The sequence below is a fragment of the Primulina huaijiensis genome, chromosome 18, assembly GCF_012295235.1.
Source record: "Primulina huaijiensis isolate GDHJ02 chromosome 18, ASM1229523v2, whole genome shotgun sequence".
NCBI lineage: Eukaryota > Viridiplantae > Streptophyta > Magnoliopsida > Lamiales > Gesneriaceae > Primulina > Primulina huaijiensis.
The window spans coordinates 912,315-933,464 of record NC_133323.1 but is presented as its reverse complement, the minus strand read 5'-3'; the positions used below and the strand labels follow the sequence as shown (position 1 = coordinate 933,464).

General features: G+C 34.6%; 2 protein-coding genes, 1 non-coding gene and 1 pseudogene across 5 annotated transcripts; 3 read left to right on the top strand and 1 right to left on the bottom strand.

Annotated features, from left to right (window-relative positions):
* Positions 1 to 5,143: 5,143 nt before the first annotated feature.
* Positions 5,144 to 5,758, bottom strand: LOC140964571 (uncharacterized). The gene has a single exon (XM_073424442.1). The coding sequence runs from the start codon at positions 5,756 to 5,758 to the stop codon at positions 5,144 to 5,146; it is 615 nt and encodes a 204-aa protein (XP_073280543.1).
* A 9,244-nt stretch (positions 5,759 to 15,002) lies between these two features.
* On the top strand, positions 15,003 to 16,601 carry LOC140964874 (glycosyltransferase 6-like; annotated as a pseudogene).
* A 1,754-nt stretch (positions 16,602 to 18,355) lies between these two features.
* TRNAT-AGU (transfer RNA threonine (anticodon AGU)) lies at positions 18,356 to 18,429 on the top strand. The gene has a single exon. It is a non-coding gene; the product is annotated as a tRNA-Thr (tRNA).
* Positions 18,430 to 18,486: 57 nt separating this feature from the next.
* On the top strand, positions 18,487 to 20,871 carry LOC140964958 (uncharacterized). Of its 3 annotated transcripts, XM_073424961.1 has the most exons (5): positions 18,487 to 19,046; positions 19,177 to 19,322; positions 19,581 to 19,830; positions 19,951 to 20,112; positions 20,204 to 20,871. In XM_073424961.1, exons 1-3 carry the CDS (start codon positions 18,911 to 18,913, stop codon positions 19,653 to 19,655), a joined length of 357 nt encoding a protein of 118 aa, XP_073281062.1. In that variant the 5' UTR covers positions 18,487 to 18,910; the 3' UTR covers positions 19,656 to 19,830; positions 19,951 to 20,112; positions 20,204 to 20,871. The 3 variants fall into 3 exon arrangements, with proteins under 3 accessions (XP_073281062.1, XP_073281060.1, XP_073281061.1); XM_073424959.1 differs by having other exon boundaries at positions 19,951 to 20,871; XM_073424960.1 differs by having other exon boundaries at positions 19,581 to 19,834; positions 19,951 to 20,871.
* The last annotated feature ends 279 nt before the right edge of the window (positions 20,872 to 21,150 follow it).

Genomic DNA, 21,150 nt, shown 5'->3' with positions numbered 1-21,150 from the left:
GCGACGGTTGTTGAAAAACCGTCGCTATTATAGCGACAGTTTTTGAACAACCGTTGCTAATATAGCGACGAGTTTTATATACCGACGCTATAATAGCGACAATTTTTCATAAAACCGTCGTCTACTAAAATAAGCGACGGTTTATCAAAAACGGTCGCTATTATAGCGACGGTTTTACAACAACAGTCGCTATATTAGCGACGGTTTAATGATACTGTCGTTATTTTGTGCGACGGGTTATATACCCGTCGCTATATGCGACGGTATTATAATAAACCGTCGTATTATTTTGCGACTGTTTATTTAATCCGTCGCAATAGGCGACGGTGTTTTTTTACCCGTCGCCAAAAGCGACTGTTGGGCTAACCGTCGCCGATCTAGATCGGCGACGGTTTGTCAAAAACTGTCGCTAATGGCGACGGGTTTTTCGACTACCGTCGCTATGATTCTTTATATACCGAAGCTCGCGAACAAATTACACCGATTTTCGCTTTTTCGGATTTTTTACTTTTTAGCGAAACTCTATCAATTTTTTTTTCGCATTTTCTTTTTTTTTTTTACTTTATACTAACATTTTTTTGTATTAATTTCGTATATTTGTTCATCGATGTAATCTTTCAGCGCTACGTAGATCTGCACATCTTCGCGCAAGTAAGATTTTTAGAGTTTTTTTATCGAAAATTTAATATTTAATTTTAAAATTTGTAGTGTATCGTATTTATGAAATTTTGCGTAGTATTTTGATGATTTTTATTTTTTTTAAAAGTTTTTATATAGCGACGGTATTTCGAAAAACCGTCGCTTGATATAGCGACAGTTTTCCAACCAACGTCGCTTATTTTAGCGACGGTTGTTTAGAAACCGTCGCTTTCATTTAGCGACGGTTATGTAAAAACGTCGCTTAATATTAGCGACGATTTATATTTAACTTGTCGCTAAATTAGCGACGGTTTTGTTCAGGTAAACCGTCGCTACAGGCGACGGGTTTTGAGAAACCGTCGTTGTAAAATAGCGACGCGGCCTCCTGTTACGGTTTTCCAAACCCGTCGCTTAATCCTTTTAGCAACGGTTTTAACGACGGTTTTGACCGTCGCTAACCCCGTTTTTTTTTTGTAGTGGTCTGTATGCACATCTTATCTTCCTCCAACAGGCCTCACGCACTGATCAGATCACTACTTCAACGTTCTGTACTATAATTTCATATTTGTTCATGACTTGTTTATTTTGAAATTATAACACATAGTTATACATGGAGTACTGGACCAGTATTAATAATTTATTTTTTTTAATTCATTCACGGAAGACTAGTCTTCCATCGTAAATTTAAATTTAATACTTCATCCAATCCCAATTCCCAAATTTAATATATAGCACCATGTCAATTTGACCAAGTTTTAATATATAATTTTGTTTTTAATAATTTTAAATTTTATATATCATAAAACATGACTTAAAAATTATCCTTAATTATTTTTGTCAGACACTCAATGTATTAAGCTATTCATATTACTATAGTAAATGTAAATATGAAAAACGATATAGGTATTTAAATAATCGAACCCACTTTCAATTTTCCCTTGGAAAAGTAGCCACAATTATAAATATTCTCTTCATTATTATACATCGCTATGGTTGCATTTGATATTTGAAACTATTGAATTTTAATTATTGTTTTATTGTTAATAATAAAATAATAAATTAAATTTTAAATTTATATTTTATTTATTTATATGTTGGTTGCTCAATTTAAAAAAGATTTCAAATGTCGGGGTCAATAAATAATTAATTTCAAATATTTTGGTTGATCAGTATTTTTTATTTTTGTTCATATTTTTTGTTTTGATAATCTTTCTCACTTTTTGACAGGGAAAGGTATTTATATTGGCAAAAACTTGTGTGAGACGATCTCAATGGTAGTATTTGTGAGACGGATCTCTTATTTGGGTCATCCATGAAAAAGTATTGCTTTTTATGCTAAGAGTATTACTTTTTATTGTGAATATGAGTAGGGTTAACCCGTCTCACAGATTAAGATCCGTGAGACGGTCTCACATGAGACCACTCATTTATACTTCGCGGGGAACGTATATTTCGGATTTTATCAGAAGTTTGATGATAAACCTGAAACTAAAATTCAAGAAAATGAAAATAAGATCTCACTTCAACGCAATATCTTTCATTCTCTTTGCCCTCTACCGATCTTGATTATTGTAATTCTGCTGTCTCGATGGAGTCTGAAAGTAACAAAGCATTTCGTTGGGGGAATAACACATGGCACAAATGCAACAAATCTTAGAGAGTATTTCAGCAAGTATGGGGAAGTGAAAAACGCCCAGGTTATGAGAAATCGGGTCACGGGTGTGAGTCGAGGGTTCGGATTTGTTTCCTTTTCGGACCAGTCTTCAATGGAAAGCGCACTGCAGAATGAGGAACACAAAATTCTGGGAAGAAGGGTTAGCAAGTTTTCTCTCCTTTTTTTCGCGGTTTCTTCGTTTTTGTATTCTGNTTTTTTTTTTTTTTTTTTTTTTTTTTTTTTTTTTTTTTTGGTGTTGTGATGTTTTCTGATCTTGGTTAATATTAAATGGGATATACAGGTTGCCGTTAATATTCCGAATTTCCGAGAGCAATAGAGAAGAAGCCCCTGCGTGAAGTTTCGTTAAATGACAGCAATCAAAAAAGTTCTCCATTGAAAATCAATAAAATTTTTGTGGGAGGTTTCCCACAAAGTTTAACGAAAGAGGAGTTTTATCGGTATTTTGAAACTTTTGGCAGGATTATAGATTCAGTGATTATGTGCAACAAACAAGACAACAAGCCACTGGGGTCCGGGTTCGTTACCTATGATTCCGAGGAATCCGTACAGAAAGTGGTGATGGATCGTTTCCACCAACTTAGTAACAAGTGGGTCGACGTCAAAAGGGCCATACCTAGAGGAGAGGCACCAATAAAATTTTATAATTGTCATGATTCTTACCAAGTTTGTTGGGGTGTTGAACCTTCTTCTATAGTTTATTTGAGTTATCAAAGGCCTAGTCCCAGTGTTGGTTGTTATTATTACGATGCCTGTGCTAATCAAATGGGGGCATCAAATAAGCAATACCATGGTAAGCAACTTTGGGTGAATGACCCCACTTTGCCCTTTATCCATCCTATTATTATAATACGCCATTTGGAGGACTGGGGAATTCTTATTTTGATCCAACGTACATGGACTACCGTGTCAATGGGAATGGAAGGCAGAGGGATGATGGAACTTCCAGTGGTTTCATTGCTAAAAGTGCAACGGTGCAAGAGGTCATGGTCATGTCGAGAATAAGACATGAGAATGGACCATCTGGAAAGCCGAACGATGAAACATCACAGGTTATAGTACGTGAAGATGGAGTTGTAGAAGCTCCATCGCCTTGTAGTTTCTGTCAAAGACCATTGGTAGTCGACAATGAATATCTGGAATGACGAAGAAAGAAGTATCAAAGGATATAGTAGTTAATGGAAATGGCGTCGCATGTTTCTTCGTGGTTCCAAAGATTTTATAAGTGTTTGAACTACTCAAGAAGATATTGGAGTTGCATACAAAATGGGTTGTGGAATACCCATGGTTGAGCCAAATATATCATCAAAGTACCTCACACTACTTACTAATTAATTACAAACTCGCACAAGTATATATCCAACTGTACGTACTTTTTACTTCTATTTCATGAATGAATTCAATTGTTGTATTATCAAACTTTAAAATCTCTTCAGGTTTGTTTAAAACATTGTTGATATAATACAGATTATGTTATCATGGTTCTTGAACAAACAATTATTCTCAAATTTTGACAGATGCCATATTATCTCTGTCATTCTATATTCAAGAATGTAGTTATCTATTTACGTCACGTCAGCTGGAAGAAACTAAAACTATAGATAAATATTATAATAATTAAAAGTACAAAAAAAATTATATTAAATTAATTAATAATAAAAAAAACGCGTGTTTTGATTTGGTTTTTAATTTCCATTTATTTGTTCAGTTTTATATTTTACTTTTGTTAAATTATTTTGGTTTTCTATTTCACTATTACGGGCTATAATATTTCAATTTGATAGATTATCAATTTGGTAAAATATATTTTTTATGAGTAAGATGAAAATTAGATTATGTGGTTGTTTTTATTCAAATATATTTGGCTAGTTCAATTGGAAGCGAATGTCGGCCACATATATGTAGTGGATTCACCGAGGACGAGCACTTGAGCAGTCATATTTTCCATGAAAACAATATTCATGCATGATTTTTCGTTTTTATTTTGTCTTATTAATTTCATTTTTTTGTTCTTCTAATCTTAGTTTTCGAAATAATATATGGATTTTAGAATATTATTTCAGCCAATTCTTTCTCCGTAGTACATGTTCATCATATATATTTTATTAAGAGAAAGACTCCAATATTACTTAACTAATTTCAAGTGAAACATTTTTTTTTAATTCCAAAATAATGTACCCTCATACATTTGGCTCTAATATATATAATATTGTTCTTGGATTTGACATTTCAATTTTTTTTTTTAAAAAAAGTGTTTTATTTATTAAATGATTAATATTTTTTATTTTATTTTTATTTAACATAATAGAGCGTGCTTCTAATCTTTAATAAATGAGCTCCAACTCACTTCACAACTTGCCTTTATTATATAATAATAGTAATATGATCCGTAAAATGTATACATAACACGAAGTACCCTCTACTTTTTCTTAGCTAGGGATATTTTATATAATATGAAATAATATATATTAATTTATATACAACAGAGTGGCCGTTAATTTCATTTCAATTGATAATTACATTTTGTTTTATAAGCGACATGGACGTGGAATTATTGAATAATGCCGAGAAAAGTATATAACCCAAAAATATAAACAGAAAACGACACTAGTAACAAGTACAATATAAACTGTACATATACATCAAGACTTTGAAAAAGACTCTTTAATTACGAATAATTTAGCCAAAAACAAACCATTTTTACCAAAATTTATCCCTAACTATATTATACTCGAGAGAGCTGAGTTGATCTTCCTGCGTGTTTAATGGCGACAATTGATAATTATGGAGCAAATTTTAGTTGATTAATAATTAATTAAGTCATGTAATTAATTAAAGAGTACTGGTGCTCAATTGTCCTCCATTAATGGACGTGAAGTTATTGCAAGGCCATGCAGACAGATTCAGGTTCTGCTGAAGCTGACGGACGAGCAGTACTTGCCGCATGTCCCACAGTCTTTGGCGGAGCATCGCCGATTCGGACTGGATGTATTCGTTCTCCTGGCGGACCAATTGGTTCTGTTGCACAGCTAAACTCAGTCGGTTCATGGTTTTCCGGTTCGCGACTTTAAGCTTGTACACTTGGCTCCTCAGGTTATCCAAGTGTTTTTGTTTTCGCATACGGGACCGCTGGGCTGACTCTCGGTTCGATATCATGCGTTTATGCTTTCGCTCATCTATGTCCGAGCCAGAGCTCGAGTTTTTAGAAGTGTTTAGATTCGGTTCGGGAGAGCCAGAATCCGGGGTGGTCTGGACTTTGCTGTGCTTTAACGAACGGGAGTCGGAAATCGCCGGTTCCTGGGAAGACGGTGGTGGGGTGACGACCACAACTGGGTCGTGTGTGTGAAAGACAAATGGCGGTTCTGGATCATTCGAACCCCAAGGAAATAAACCGGGTTCGAAAACCGGGAACATGTTTTCGAACATGGCGGGGAATGTAGATAACATGGGCGAGAAGAGAAGCGGGGAAAAGGGAAGAACGTAAGCGCGGGGAGCCGCTATTTATCGGCTAAGTTAGGGGTAGTTTAGTCATTGAACAAGGGTAGCTTTTGAGTCATGAACCACTAATGGTGCTTACGTCATCGGGTAAGCTTAGTTCTGAAGAAAAACAGGTAAAGCGAGGTGACCGAACATTGTTGGTTTGGTCATGGCTGAAGTGTCAATAGATCTCGCTTTTCTTTATTTCCCTTTGGGTTTTGTTGTGTTAAAATTATATCACGAAATGTAAAAATTTGTGTTAAATTTAATTAGCATCGACATGATATATGTTTTCTAGTTCCTTGTATAAGTAACGTAATTTCAGTATTTTTTTAATAGTAAACTCATGTAAGAAAATAAATAAATAAACTTTTATGATTTTTCGTAATTTTAAATTTTTCAAGCATACATTAAATATGTTAAAAAGACACTAACACGACATGTGTATATATAACTTTCGAGAAAATCTCTTGTGAGACGGTCTTTCGGATTTGTATTCGTGAGACAGGTCAACCATAATATTTTTTCGTATGTGACTCAAATAGAATATATGTCTTACAAAATAGACCTATGAGACCGTCTCACGAGAGTTTTTTATTATGATAACTTCAATTATTTATCATATTGATTTTGATTTGTGTTCTGAATTGAATTTACAATTAATTTTGTTGATCCACTCCTCACGACAATAGTAATCACATTATCAAGTCATGTCTTTCTTACTTTTACGCTAATGTACTCGAGAGAAATTAAAACAAAATAAAATAGGTGTAATATATGTTTTTTGTTTGTTTTTAATTCCAAATCAAAACAAATATTTTTATTTACTTATTTATTTCGTTGAGACGTCACGAACAAAAGAGTTTCTAAAGTACATATTTCCTGGTATTTAATTTTAAAGCAAGGCGATTTTTTTTTTATTATGTAACACTTGGTCCTAATTAAACTTTTTTTATTTTGGATAAAATATTTTTACAAACATCTTGACAACTTTATCGATTAGCTCAAATCATTAAATGCATTTAAAACTTCGCAATGACTTTGCATGCACCATACATATTATCCGCTAAAAATCAATTAAATGATGATAAATATTTTATGTTTGAACCCATAACATTTCTATTTGGAGAGGTTTATGCTACTATATCATGTACAAGTAGCTAGAGTGCCTATTTCTCAATTTCAAACCAAATGCAAAAACATTTTAACTTGTACCAAAATTTTATATACAATTCCGTAACCGATTTCAATATATAAAATGGATTTATTGTCACAACCCGGGACCGGAGTTAGTTGACACCGACGTTGTTTAGCAATCACACAATTGAAAACAACCAGCCTCGTAGCACAGTATAAACCAAATCCAGTTTATATCATAAATTCCAAAGAAATAACAATGTCTTTACCACTTAATAACCGAAAAACGACAGAATTTAATGCGAAAACATTACAACTGAAATAAAAGCTTAAACTTAAAACTAAAATCTCAAAATCTTCATCAGCCCCAAAATTGGTCTGACTCCTCTTCCTCGAGTTGTTCCTCGAGTTTATCTGAGAAGGGATTGTAAGGGGTGAGTGACGTGGTCGTCGCTCGGCAAGTAGGGACCGTATCGAGCACAATATAACAACATGCATAATTTCGAAAATCACACAACATTTATAACATAATTCATATCTAATGCATAACATTGACCATACACTGAGATTCCTCTACTTTCTATGGTTTATTGATATGAGTCCCTAATTTTTACTCTTTTAAGGGGACGAGACCATATAATGGTTATAATCCCACCGTGTAAGGACCATAACATGTCATATTGAGATTCCCACCCATATACAGTTGAATCCTCACAGTGCCCAAACTATATGACAACCAACACAAAAACAGAGTATAAGAAGAATGTGTACTCGACCGTATTTAAAAAAAACGAAAAATGCATAATTGAAATTTAATATTTAAAACAAGCCCACTTAATTTGGTTATTGAATACTAAAAATGTGGGTGCACAGCTTCGTGGATTGGATTGCTTATTGATTCTTGCTCGGGCAGCACTTCAGCTCACTTTCTAGCCTAATTCTTGGACGAATGCAAGCAGAACTTCGCCTCAACTATGCTGCTGGAATTCTGAATTTTTGCAGCTAGATATTTCGAAAATTGTGGTGTGGGGAATGCTAAGAGTGATGAGTTATTTATAGGTGACGGGAGGAAGCTAAAAAAAGTAGTCAAATCATGTCCAAATTGGCCTCAATCCCACGTTTTTTTGCTCGCAAAATCCATTTCATGATTGATTTATTTAGCTACCAATTTGTGGGATTTATTACTTAATCCCTTCCCTTTTTATTTGGTTCGAAAATATGTGGCTAGATCCAACGATTTTGAGCAACTTTGATGATTTATTTCCAATTAACCTTGTAAGCATCCTTGTATTTATGTATCACAATATTTAGGTATATAATCTAGTAGGATTTTCGAAATTTTCTTGCAATATTAATTCATGCCTTAATTCCTCTAGACTTGTATGATATTTTCTAACCTTGCAATATATCCTACCAATTTTTCGAAAATATGCATGTTTATGCATATTCTAATACCCCTTCAATAAAATTTTGTATTTCCAAAAAAATGTTTCAAAGCATTCCTATCTAGCATGTGTACACAAAATAAAATAATAAGCGTCGTAATTTAGGGTTGCATACGAGGGTTTTCACATTATGCTTAAATATATGTGTGTGTGTGTGTCTATAAAATGGATTTATTATTAGTTTCTAATGTCAGTACATTCACCATAATATCGCTAAAAATCATTAAAAAATGGTTATTCCTTGTCCACTTCGATTGATTAAGAATCACCATTGTTCGTTCATGGATTCCATCCATTATTGCTTGGTTCGTCTTTCAGTAGCAGGAATCTTTTAACTTATCTTATCGGACAAAACGGAGCGTAATTCAAGGAAAAAGGGGTACTGATCGAGCATTTTTTTTTTAACAAGTTGCCCATAGTAATTAATGTATGGATTTTCCAAAAATAAAACCATATGTTAGAATACTGTATTTGATATTCCATATCTACATATTAATATTACAACGTTTTCTCTCATTAATTCTGGTACTTGTGCGGGACCTTCCAAGTTCCATATTTGATAACGTAGATAAGAATTTTACTCGTGGGACGTGTTGCGTTAAAATGAAAGTTTTCAAAAGGTTTTGAAGATAAAATGAGATGAAAGACAAATCTACAATATGAAATTAATTAGGTATTTAATTTTGGAACGGCAAAAAAGCTTCTGCAAAATTTCAAAAATTAATTATTCTAGAGGATATAAATTTAATAAAATATGAGTAGGCCTCTTTTGAGACGGTCTCACGGATCTTTATTTATGAAAAATGTTTCCATATTTACAATAAAAAAATATTATTTTTGACATAAAAAATTATATTTTTTCATGAGTGATCAAAACTGAATATTTGTTTCACAAAATTGACTCATGAAACTGTTTTACATTTGAACAGCATTGCACATACAATTAAACGTGGACCATGTACGAAAAAAGTCGGGTTGAATTATTAACCATTAGATACACATTCAGAGGAAAAAAGATTAGATCGAATCTAAAGGGAAAAAGGAAAGAAAAAGAGAAGAATAGAGATTTATCAGCTTTAAGACTTTTTCTGAACTTCCACTTAATTTTCTCGTCACCACCACCTAGGTGAGAATTTGACACATGCACATTCTTTCAACCAGTTTTTTTTTTTTTAAAAAAATAAATTAAACTTCATCGTTATCAAGTCCAGAAGTCCCGATCGAGTTCGTAAAACATTTCAGACTTTTGATAATTATTAATTATTATTGTGATATATTAATTATTATTGTCCATATATACAATCCCTAATTTGTCTCAAAAGTCGAGAGTTGCGATACACAGAAAACCAGCTTTCCTTGAACTTCCACTCTTGATTTTTTCATTTTATACACACATGCATGTCTCTGTGTTTGTGTGTGTGATCAAGTGTAACTTTGTAGTATAATTTGATATCTATCCACATCACTTAGTGATCAAGCCATCGGATTTTGAATTGTAAACATTTGAACACTCTCTCATTCAGTAAAGTTGTTAAAATTGGGCTGTACCAGCAAGCTAATGTTGCTATTTGGACCACAATTCTCACATGTAATATTATAGTAATTAATTTATTGTCTGGGTAATTTTGGGGGCTTTCTCTTTACCTTTATTTATTTGTTTAATCTTTTTTTACCTATATTTTTTAAACTCACTTTATACATACATATACATAAAAGCTAATGATTTCAATGATCATATGTTTCACTGTAGGAGGCTTATCATCAGATTTAAATGTTATGAATTCAACGTTTAAATTTAAGTGGCATATGCTCATTGTTCTCAAATGTGGTAGGTGGGAGGCGGGCGGTCACCCGGCACTTACGCTGTTTTTTGTTTTAAGTCTGAATGTCTAATTATTTTTTTTTTTTTCATCTCCATATTTCTCAAATACTTTTATTTGCATCAGATTCAAACATTAGATTCATGACATTTTCTCTTTTTTTTCTTCAGATACAAATTATTCTTCTTCGTTAAGTATTATTTCAAATAATGAAGAGGTGATAGACAGAAAAGGTATTTGAATAAATTAATATGGAACAGATACATTACATGCACAAAGCCGATTAGCCCTTCACTAGTGATTTAAGACCTAACCCGTTAAGACCAAGTTAGTGGGCCAGATCGGGCGTAACATTTTTGACACACAAAAATTATTGATTATGATTTTAACTCTTAAAATCTCTCTCTTTTTGGCTTGATAATGTAATAAATTTGGAGTGAAAGGCTTTCAAATCCATCATAATAAATTTATTTGGTTTGATTTTATTTTTAGATTCATTTTCTAATTATTTCCTAAAATCATTCGATCCAAGTTTATTAAATACTAAATTTAAATGTATAATTTTCCCAGCATTAATTAATCAAAATTTCTCCATTTCATCCATCATGCTAAAATATATAATATTAATATAGTGACATTGGCTTTTGTGACATTCTATTTGGCGTCATCGTGAATCAAATGTGATACCCAATGGATCCATCAAGATCAGGCCTAAACTCCCGGCATATCCCTAACACAGGTAGAGGGCCCATGACAGGCCTAGATATTCTCTTATAAATATCAGGTTTGAGCATACGGTTCGTTCATTCAATATATTATTTTTCAGCAGCACCCTTAGCTGCTCTCATCTCATATCCTCAGTCTCTGACTTGAGCGTCGGAGGGACTACGCCGAGACACTCTCTCGGCCCCCTTCTAACGGTCTTCTTCGTTATTTCAGGCTCAAATCAAATTCGAAGCTTGCGTCTGGACTAGTGATAATTGCTGGAATCAAACCCTGAATTTTCCGTGAGCATCACTTGGGATACATTATACCACGTTAATTGTGATTTTTATGAGAATGCTGAATATCTTCGTCCACTAATATTCCAAAAACATGAATTAGATTTTATTATTTTTTTTATTCTTAAAAATTCCAAATCAATCATAGCAATGGACTCAAAATTCCGAATGCAGACATATATTTTATGTTTCCATAGGTCTTTTCTCCAAAAATCAATAATTAGTCAACCGGCGACCCTCAAGAAAAGTTGGATAATGATCCGATGAATGAAGCTTCCACATTTAATTACTTTCCTGCGCTTGTGTCGTGTCCCATTTTTAAGACATTTCAAGAAATTAGGGGCTATCATAATTTCAAATTATCGAACAAAACCAAATTTTCAATATTTAATGAAACAAAACTCAAAATGAGACAAGTTAGTGAAAAAAATAATAATTTTCTAAACGTTTTTGACCAATCAAGCAAAATGGAGCATTAAGTAGTGCATCATCTTTCAGTCAACCTTTGCGTGTGTAAATTTGTCAAATGTTTACATTCATAACATTGACTCCACCGTCACACATTAAAATCCAAGTCTCCAATATTACACTTTCCGAGTTCACTCCTTCACATTTTATTAAGTTAGCCATTTGATCTATATAAATTAACTCCATTCCAAACTTTTTCCACCTACCAACAGCAAACAAACCATTATTAGGTTAGAAAATTAAAATGTCTAAAGCTACAGCCACGGTATTTTTCCTAATGGCACTCCTCCTCCTCTCCAGCTCCTCTCTATCCTCTCCCCCTCTTCATATCGATCAAGAGGAAACCAAACAAGAGGTATGGCATCAAGTTTTTTCAGAAAAATAAATTATTTTATTATTTATTCATCCATTATAAGTTAAAAAAAACTATGTCTCGATTGGCCTGTATCCGATCCCGTGTGTGAAGACCCGAAATCTTGCAACGAAAAAAAAAATTTATATATGTCATAGGAAATTTCAGCTAATTTTGGCACAACATTTTTTTGTTCCATACAATCATAATCTTGAAAATTTGAATAATCATTGTCCCTTCATTATTGACCATTTATCACCATGTGCAATATGGAAGTGCACCAATCTTGGAAGAGATTCATGCAGCAAAAATCACTCTCCATTTGCACTTAAAGAAAACCAAAATCACTCATGAATATCGGATGTGTATCTTGAATCAAGAAGTGGCCACGTTCATTCGGGAGAGAAAAGTGCAATCATCACTTTGATTGAGCAATCAGCGACATTCTTGGAGTGATACGGGCTTACCTTTATAGTTGGTTATTCAAGCCTATATAAGAAGCAAACTCCCTCCCCATAACTTCAAGAATTCAAAATTTAGCATTTGCAGCAGTCTAGACGAAGCTCTACCGGAACAAGACGAAGCTCTACCGCAACCTTGTTCGAACGAAGTTCTTTTGGCACATCCTCCTAGCGTTTTAATCCAAACGAAATCAGTAAGTGGGCTTTTGCTATGTATTTCTTTGTAATTTAAACTTTGTATAAGTATTTCATGATATACTTGTATGTGTGTCAAACCACTTTCGAAAATGCTATTATATATTTCATAAAATCTCGATCGATGTACGATATGTTTCCTCTTATTTCCGATGTTCTTTGATTCTGCTGAGTTCATTCAAAAATTCCGATAAGTGTTGTTCGATACATCTGATTCCGTGGTGCACTGTTATGATTCGAGTGGGATATGGAACGACGATTGTAAATTATATGGCCCCCATCAGTGGGTATAAAACTGTGTTCCGGCCCCCATCAGTGGGTATAAAACTGTGTTTTGGCCCTCATCAGTGGGTATAAAACTGTGTTTCGGCCCCCATCAGTGGGTATAAAACTGTGTTTTGGCCTCACCCCTTAGAGGACTAACATATTGGGGACAATTTGACCATGGATAACGAGATGAATAACAGTGTTTTCGTTTGTTCTGATTCGTTCTGTTCTGAATGTCTGATAATCTCTGTTTCGCATTTCGATTCTGATTCTGATCTGATATGATATACTACGTTTGAAAATCAGTTTGCAATATGGGTTTTAAATTATATTTATATGTACTTGTGGTAATCGATCGGCCCCCACTTGCTGAGTGTTTCCCAAAACACTCACCCCTTACATCTCTCTCCAGATAAGAACGAAGATCAAGTAGACGACGATGAATAAGACATGCTTCGGGGTTGGTGATGAAGTTTCGAGATATGAAGATTTCTCGCTTAAGTTCTTCCTAAGTTTTGATTCAAGTTGTACAATGCTTCCGCACATTTTATTTCGTTTTGGAATTTATCGTTGTAGGACAAGAATATTTTGAGTTAATGATGAAATAGACTGGTTTTTGGTTTATACTGTACTACGAGGCTTGTTGTTTTCAATTGTGTGGTTGTAAAACAACGCCGGTGTCAACTAACCCCGGTCTCGGGACGTGACACCGTGTGCATGTAAATTCCAAAAATCTGCATGTAGATGTTTTAGGGGTGTTTGCAACCTTTTAAAAAAGTGATTATTGTCCAAAAATTTGTCAAGGAAAATTCAATAATCATTTTTTTAGAGGTTACAAACACTTTTTTAGTAATATTTTATAGGCATAGCATCAAAATTTTTGTTTAAACACTTTTACCATCATTTTTTTTAAGGAATAATTCATCACTTAAATTTATATAATTGTTAAGGTGCTAGAGGTGGAAAATAGCTGCAAAGGAATTGGAGATGAAGAATGCTTGATGAGGAGGAGTTTGGCTGCTCATCTTGATTACATTTATACCCAACAAAACAAGCCGTGAAGACCAGTTTCAGAAAAATATATAATCTTGTTTTATCATGCTTAAATTACATTACATTATGGTTCGGCTTCTGTATATCGGCGTCGCTTAACTTAATAAATGTTATTATAAAAAGTTCTTTAAAATATGAACAGTCTCTATATTAAAAGTACATAGATATAGTTTGCATTTTTAATGAATGCTCTCATATGTACCATATATATAGGCGCGCGTGCACACACACATATCTAGTTGATTCCATAAGAAGATGTTTTTAAGACAACTTTTAGAATTAGATATGAGCATTATGAATTTCTAATAATGACGTTTGGTTTAACAAATACATCATGAGTATTTATGGATATGATGAATAGAGCGTTCAAAAATTTTCTGGATAAGTTTGTTATTATCTTTATTGATCATATCCTGGTGTATTTGAGATCAAAACATTTACGATTGGTTTTTCAAACACTTCGAGATTGTCAATTGTATGCTAAATTGTCGAAGTATTAACTCTAGATGGATATTGTTATATTTTTGAATCACGTGATAGCATAAGGAGTATTTATTGATCCTAATAAAATTGAAGCGTTTATCATTGTATATTGCTTTCTATATATATATATATATCTTTAGTTGCGACGGCCCGAGGCGTGACATAAAGGGTTATAAATTAAACTCGATCCAAACCGTATTGTCTGGTTGCTGAATGTTGTTTTTACACACCCTGTCGACATGTACGATGTTGACTTCACATGCCACTACTAAATTGGGCCCATCGCCACATTCTTAAACATATTGTTATTTCAGTTTTCAAAAATCTAGAATGCCTTCTTCTAAATTGGCCCAATGGTCTCATAATAACTTAATGTATCCTTCTTAAATAGTTTTTATATTCCACGAAAATGTTGAGGCCCAATATATGGTTTTGTGCAAAGCCCTTGTCCCAGGTCGAGTTAAGCCCGATTGGACAATTATTATGCGATTTTTTTAATAAATATAAACGGGCTTAAGTGAAATTTCAGTTCACACACTTTAATGGACAGAGATTGTGTATTCTTCATAAAAATCACAATGATTTTACATTCCAAAATGTTTCCTTTGTGTTTTATCATGCCGCAATAGTAAACCATTGAGATTAAAGCAAATCCTGCGATCTTTTTTTTCCCCTGAAATCTTATCCCCTCCTCCAAAATCCCCTCAAAATCAACCTCCAGCCATGGCCAAATCTGTTGTCCAAACAAAACCTTCAAATCTTGGTAAAGATAGGTCTTTTTGTATAGCATCTGCGACGGCAATTCTAATGTTCTGTGCCCTGTGGATCTTTACGGACCCGTTCCCAAGTTTTTCCACCTTACTCTCGACATCCAACGAAATAAACTGCACAGACGGTGCTCCAATCCTGAACATGAGTCAAGAAATTACAGAAAAAACATTCTATGATGACCCAAAAGTCGGTTACACCATGGTTAGACCTGTGATGGAGTGGGATGAAAAGAGAAGGGAATGGCTAAAGAATCACCCCGCTTTCGGGCCAGGGGTCGAGACCCGTGTGCTCGTCCTGACGGGTTCTCAACCAACTCCGTGTAGAAATCCTGTAGGGGATTATTTGCTTTTAAGGTTATTCAAGAACAAGGTTGATTACTGTAGAATTCATGGCTATGGTGTTTTCTACAACAACGCGATTTTGAATCCAAAAATGCGCTCCTTTTGGGCCAAGATTCCGGTAGTCCGGGCCGCCATGGTGGCCCACCCGGAAGTGGAATGGATCTTTTGGGTCGATTCGGATGCCATTTTCACAGACATGGAGTTCAAGGTTCCACTGGAGAGATACAAAGATCATAACCTCGTCGTTCATGGCTGGCCCAATTTGATTTACGAGAAGAAGAGTTGGGTTGGAGTGAACGCTGGTATTTTTTTGATTAGAAACTGCCAATGGTCCATGGATTTCTTGGATAAATGGGCAAGCATGGGTCCAAACAGTCCAGATTATAAAACATGGGGCAAAATCTTGAGATCAACCCTGAAAGACAAATTGTTCCCCGAGTCAGATGATCAGTCGGCACTTGTTTATTTACTATTGAAAGAGAAGAAGAAGTGGGGCGACATGATTTACGTAGAAAACGAGTACTTCTTGCATGGATACTGGCGTGAAATCGTCGGGAAACTCGACAGCATTGATGAGAAATACGATGAGGCAGAAAGACAAGCGCCGGAGATTAGGAGGAGGCACGCGGAAGCGGTGACGGAGAGCTTCTGGGCGGCACGAGCAAGTCACGTGTCGGTGGGGTGGCGTCGGCCTTTTATTACTCATTTTACTGGATGCCAGCCGTGTAGCGGGGAGCATAACCCAGAGTACGGGGAAAATTCTTGCAGAGTGGAGATGGAACGAGCTCTTAATTTCGCAGATAACCAGGTGTTGAGAAATTATGGATTCGGGCACCCAAATGTTAAGGATGGCTCCACCGTTAGGCCAATTGCCGTTTGATTTTCCCGGCGATTAATCCGATTTGCTCATCTGAAACTGGAAATCATGTGATTTGTTATCTTTTTCTTGAAAAAAAAATATATATATCGTGTGTAATAAGTGCAGAAGTTGTTAAATGTTAGTTTCATCTTTCGACTGATCTAGTTAGATGATTACTTTCTCGTGAAAGAGAAGATATTTCTTCCCACTGTAGCTTCAATCAACTCAAGTGAATTATTAATCATAAGCTACTTGAGTCGATTAATGGCAAAACTGATTATTTTTGAGTTTGCGATTGAAGATTTGTTGCCAAGTCTTGCTGAAACTCAACTTTTACTTTTAAAAATTTCTATGTTTTAATGATATCACAGTTAATTTTAAACCATATATGATAAATTTTAAATAATGTCAGTGGGGAAAGAAAAATATATTGACTGTAAATATATTTTATAAATAAGATAATTAGGTTCAGGTAATATTTATAATGTCCACCAAACAAGTGTATATTGTAAATAAAATTATTTTTGAATTTTAATTTTACAACTGATTGAGTAAATAGGATCATACACTAAAATGGTTTCAAATCAAAACGCGTCAAAAAAATCAAAACAGAGCAATAATTATCTTAGAATTCCCTCATATTTAATTAATTAATATAGAGTACACCCTCGTGAAATTTAAGAAGAATGTGGTGGGAAGCATGGATAGAGACAGTGTTGGGTGTCGGCAAGGTATTAAGGATGGGTGAACCAAATTTGATCGTGATCGAAAAGTGAAATTACGCCATTACTTTGAAAAAAGAAATGTAGAGGATGAAGAATACAGAAATCCCAGATGCGTTAACCTTTTACTTTCTCGAGTGGATTAAAAATCCGTTTATCAGGGAACTTTATCGCGCCTTTGGTACAAGGATAGGATATTGGGATACTTAATGAAATTTGAATTGAAAGGGGTGTAATGACACACTTTTAACCACAAAGAGAATGACATAAGATTGGAAATGAAAGATGTTGTGTGGAGATGATATTGGGTGTTGGGATGCAACCAAAGTCCCACATTGGAAGATATAGAGAAAGATCATTGGTTAATAAAGATGGAATGATATCTCCATTGGTACGAGACCTTTTGGATGGTTCCAAAAGTAAAACCATGAGTATTAAAACCTAAAGTGGACAATATCATACCATTGTGGAGATATGCGGATTCCATTGATCCTAACACGGGGCTGTAGTAAAAGGGCAACATCGAATGTGACGAAGCATGTGGAGCAGCTGCAATTGTCACATAAGAATGGGGGGAGGGGGGGCGGAAGGTTTGAGTGAGTGAACGGCGGTGATTCAATGCGCATTAATATTGGTGGTGTTAATGGGGACCGCTGATTGATTCTGGCAATAATGTCGTCGGCTTTGGGAAGAGTGAAAGAGAGCATGAACATTTTTTTGTTCTTCTAAAATTATTGATAAAAGAATCAAATTTATGATTATTAGACAAACTATCATATATTTTTTCTACTCGAATATTGATTGATCGGGATGTTTAATTCAGTCTTTTTTTTTTGTTGATAATTAAAGTAGAAATTAAATGTTTATGTTACTTAAAGAGTAATAGTTTGCCTTAATATTAATTAAGTAATGCAACACCTTTTAAAAGTATTTTGCACTACTTCGATTTGCTCCCAAAGAAATGGGAAAACGTTGTCATAGTAATGAAGTAAATTAATGCTCTTCCCGCAAAGCCAGTGTGGTCGTTTGAAAGAAATTATAACAAGTAAATGACAATAAATCAATGAAAGCGAAACAACATAGTGGGAGTGGATCCCAACAAAAATCACCTTAGGCCTAGCATTCATTGCTACACGTGATACACATGCTATTATTTCTATATATCAAAACAGTTAATCAAGATGTCTGCCAAGCTCTCGTAGCTCAGTTGGTTAGAGCACCCGTTTAGTAAGCGGGAGGTCTTGAGTTCGACTCTCAACGAGAGCAACCTTCATCGTTTTGTTTTTGTTTTCTGGCAGTTCAGTCCTTCTAGGGGTTTCACACATGTGTTTAGTTAATAACTTAAAGTTTTATTTCCTAATAATTCTATTCTCTTGTCCGTATCTGCTCAGAGTGAATCACAAGTGTTTGTGAAGCACGTCACTCAAATGTTGAGCAAGTGTGATGTTCATTAATATAATACATGAATCTGTCTCTTGGATTAGAAATTGCCATCAATTTGATGTTAAAATCTCAATATTGATTTTTACGTTGGTGGTTGTTGATGTTATAGCTTGATCGCCTTATGTTTCCTTTTACTTTGATTGTCTTACCATTTCTTTTTTACTTCGAATGTCTTAATTTTTACTTTTTTGTTTCTTATATTATATGTTTAGATGTGCATGTGCCTCATGCATCTGTCTGATGTCTCCTAAAAACAGACTTTATTGCAATTATACATCACAGGAATTTATCTCTTGGGATAGCAATGTGCCCTCAAAACATGTGGGAAAGGCTTACCGAGGGATTATGGATTAAATCGATGTCCCCTTTTGATCACAAGCTCTTAGATATAAGGATGGCCGGGTCTTATTCAGAAAGCATTCAGGTCTCTCTAGCTGAAGGTTTGTCTCAATAATCTGTTCTTTGATGCTGAGATCATTATCACAGCTGCAGTCTTGGCCTTCTGTTAGCTGTTTCAATCTCTAATTTTTGTCGTGTCCTTTTGGTTATTGATACTCCCTCGTTTTGCAGAATTTTTCTTGTACCGTGTAATATTCCTGGTTTTGGGGATATTGATTATGGTTCTTGCTTCCTGGCTAAGCGAATCTTTAATTTTCTACTATAGTGGTGCCATGGCCAATAGGAGGTTTCTTGTGGCATTAATGGTCCTTTTCCAGGTTTGTCTTTTACTTTTGCATGCATGTTTTATTAATTACTGATGCAAAAGACCTCTGGACTTCTGATGTACAAAGAATTGTTGAACGTATACTGAGTGACTGGCTTTTTAGAAGACCTAGAATCTCATGAACACTATAAATTTATGTTGCATGGAGATGCATAGTGTTGTTTTGTTTTTATTTTTTCATTTTTCGTTTTTTCGTTTTTGTTTTTTGTGTACTTCATTCCTTTCACCATTTTTTCTTGTTCTTTGACAGGGTATGAAGCTTCTTCCCACTGGTCCGAAGAGTTCATTTGCAATTATTCTATACTCATGCTTTTTATGTATATGAAAAAATCAAAACATCCTATTCTTCTGTTTTGTTAGTTTGATTGTCACAATGATGATGTGTGCTTGTATAAATCTATATTCAGGTTGGAGTTGGAACTTTTTTCCTACAGTACGTGCCAAGATTGTTTAGATCACTACTTATTGAGGTCGGACTTTCTGAAGACATATATGATCATGTATGTAAGTTTTTCATCTCTTTCTTTTGGATTCCATCACAATATTCCACCACCAATTAGATTCTCTCGTGATGGTGTAATACATCCATTGCACTTACATACACTGTCAATTTGATGCAGATGCTATTATTTATGTTGGTTTTCACAACAATTTTTGGAGCTTGGCTGGGTTATTGGGTGGTTCGCAAATTTGTGCTCACAGATGATGGATCTGTTAACATCGGTGTCTCTCATTTCGTCACTTGGGCTATTCGGATTGTTTCCTCTGTGATGATTCTTCAGGTTCCTTTTCTGTTTAGTAGCACATGAGTGCCAAAATGATCATCTCTTTGCTGATAATACTGAAATGCATGCGCTATACTGTATGCTTCAGAGTTCTGTGGATCTTTTGTTAGCAGCTGAGGCATTGATGTGTGGAATCTTAATCTCCTCGGCATCGAAAATTTTGATATACCCAAAAGTCATTCGTCGTGTTTATAAGTCTAAGTTACCAGCATAAGCATCCGTTATATTGGTTGATAAAAGTTGATTACATTCATTGATGAACTTAAATAGAAAGCATTGTCCCGTTTTGTTTTGATGAGAAAGCCTTTTGATTCAATGTGAAGACTTGTAACTCATCACTTCCGTCATAGAATGTTTTTGACCAAGCATCTCAGATATCATAGGCTGTGGGAAGACGTAAATAACGCCTCATGATTTATGATGACAAACATTAACAACTATTTTTTGACCTTTTGGTTTTCAGCATACCATTTTTCATAACCTGCATCCGATCCTTGAGGTGGCTTGGTCTTGTTTCGAATGCAGGAGATCGTCTCTTTCAGCTATTTGCATTTCTATGAGTTGAGACCATTTGTCATAATTTTGATCCGTAAGGACGATTCCTGCATTAAATGCTCCTTCAGATTGAACTACAACCGGAATGGATTTATTCACACTAGATTCTGAAGCTTTCTTGCTCATTTTTAAATATGAGCAATTGACTTTCGCACGAGCGGTGGATTAAGACAAAAGAATTGCACAAGCGGTAGAGTGATAAAAAAAAATTGAATTGTGGAAAGGACAAAATCTTAGTTTTGTTTCTTATATATATATATATATATATAGAGCTTTTACAAATCAATCTGACAATTACAGTAGGTGTTGGTCCCACTTGCGGTAATTCGAGATAATAAAACCCGAAAATAAAGAATAAACTAGACACCGAGATTTACGTGGAAAACCCCTAAAAATTATTAGGGTAAAAACCATGGGCAAGATGAAAAGAATTTCCACTATAATATTTTGTGGTGTACAACTCACTCACTGTGTTTCCAA

Bases quoted from the DNA above. Each gene is read 5' to 3' on its own strand.
- LOC140964571 (XM_073424442.1), bottom strand. From the start codon at position 5,758: ATGTTATCTACATTCCCCGCCATGTTCGAAAACATGTTCCCGGTTTTC.
- LOC140964958 (XM_073424961.1), top strand. From the start codon at position 18,911: ATGTGCCCTCAAAACATGTGGGAAAGGCTTACCGAGGGATTATGGATT. The intron at 19,047-19,176 runs GTTTGTCTCAAT...CTCGTTTTGCAG, and splicing joins TCAGGTCTCTCTAGCTGAAG to AATTTTTCTTGTACCGTGTA. The intron at 19,323-19,580 runs GTTTGTCTTTTA...GTTCTTTGACAG, and splicing joins CATTAATGGTCCTTTTCCAG to GGTATGAAGCTTCTTCCCAC.